The sequence below is a fragment of the Sinocyclocheilus rhinocerous genome, unplaced genomic scaffold (genome assembly GCF_001515625.1).
Source record: "Sinocyclocheilus rhinocerous isolate Xijiao unplaced genomic scaffold, SAMN03320098_v1.1 scaffold1484, whole genome shotgun sequence".
Taxonomy (NCBI): Eukaryota; Metazoa; Chordata; class Actinopteri; order Cypriniformes; family Cyprinidae; genus Sinocyclocheilus; species Sinocyclocheilus rhinocerous.
The window spans coordinates 23,771-24,148 of NW_015627249.1; the positions used below are offsets into that span (position 1 = coordinate 23,771).

At 54.2% G+C, this 378-nt stretch overlaps 1 protein-coding gene across 1 annotated transcript in view; it reads right to left on the bottom strand.

Annotated features, from left to right (window-relative positions):
- LOC107726034 (receptor-type tyrosine-protein phosphatase mu-like) overlaps positions 1-378 on the bottom strand; it is a 95,012-nt gene that overhangs the window by 4,490 nt on the left and 90,144 nt on the right. Inside the window, exon 19 of the mRNA XM_016535507.1 lies at positions 165-328. Coding sequence (XP_016390993.1) covers positions 165-328 — 164 coding nt within the window. The remainder of the gene's footprint in view (positions 1-164; positions 329-378) is intronic.

Sequence of the window (378 nt, forward strand, 5' to 3'; positions counted from 1 at the left end):
TGTGAGAGTGTGTGAGTGTGTGTGTGTGAGTGAGTGAGTGTGTGTGAGTGTGAGTGTGTGTGAGTGAGTGAGCGAGTGTGAGTGTGTGTGAGTGAGTGTGTGTGTGTGTGTGAGTGAGTGAGTGAGTGTGTGTGTGAGAGTGTGTGTGTGTGAGTGATACTCACAGGCAGTGTACAACGGTGCGTCCCTCTCCTCCATCGTACTCCTCCTGCCATTTGTCCACCTGATGGATGAGTTTGAGGAAGGAGCGTTTGGAGACGGGAGTGTCGCGGTACATCGGCCAGCCCAGAAACTGGAACTGCTGCACCATCCGATACCCGTCCTGCGGCTGAAACACACACACACACACACACACACACGCACACACGCGCACACACA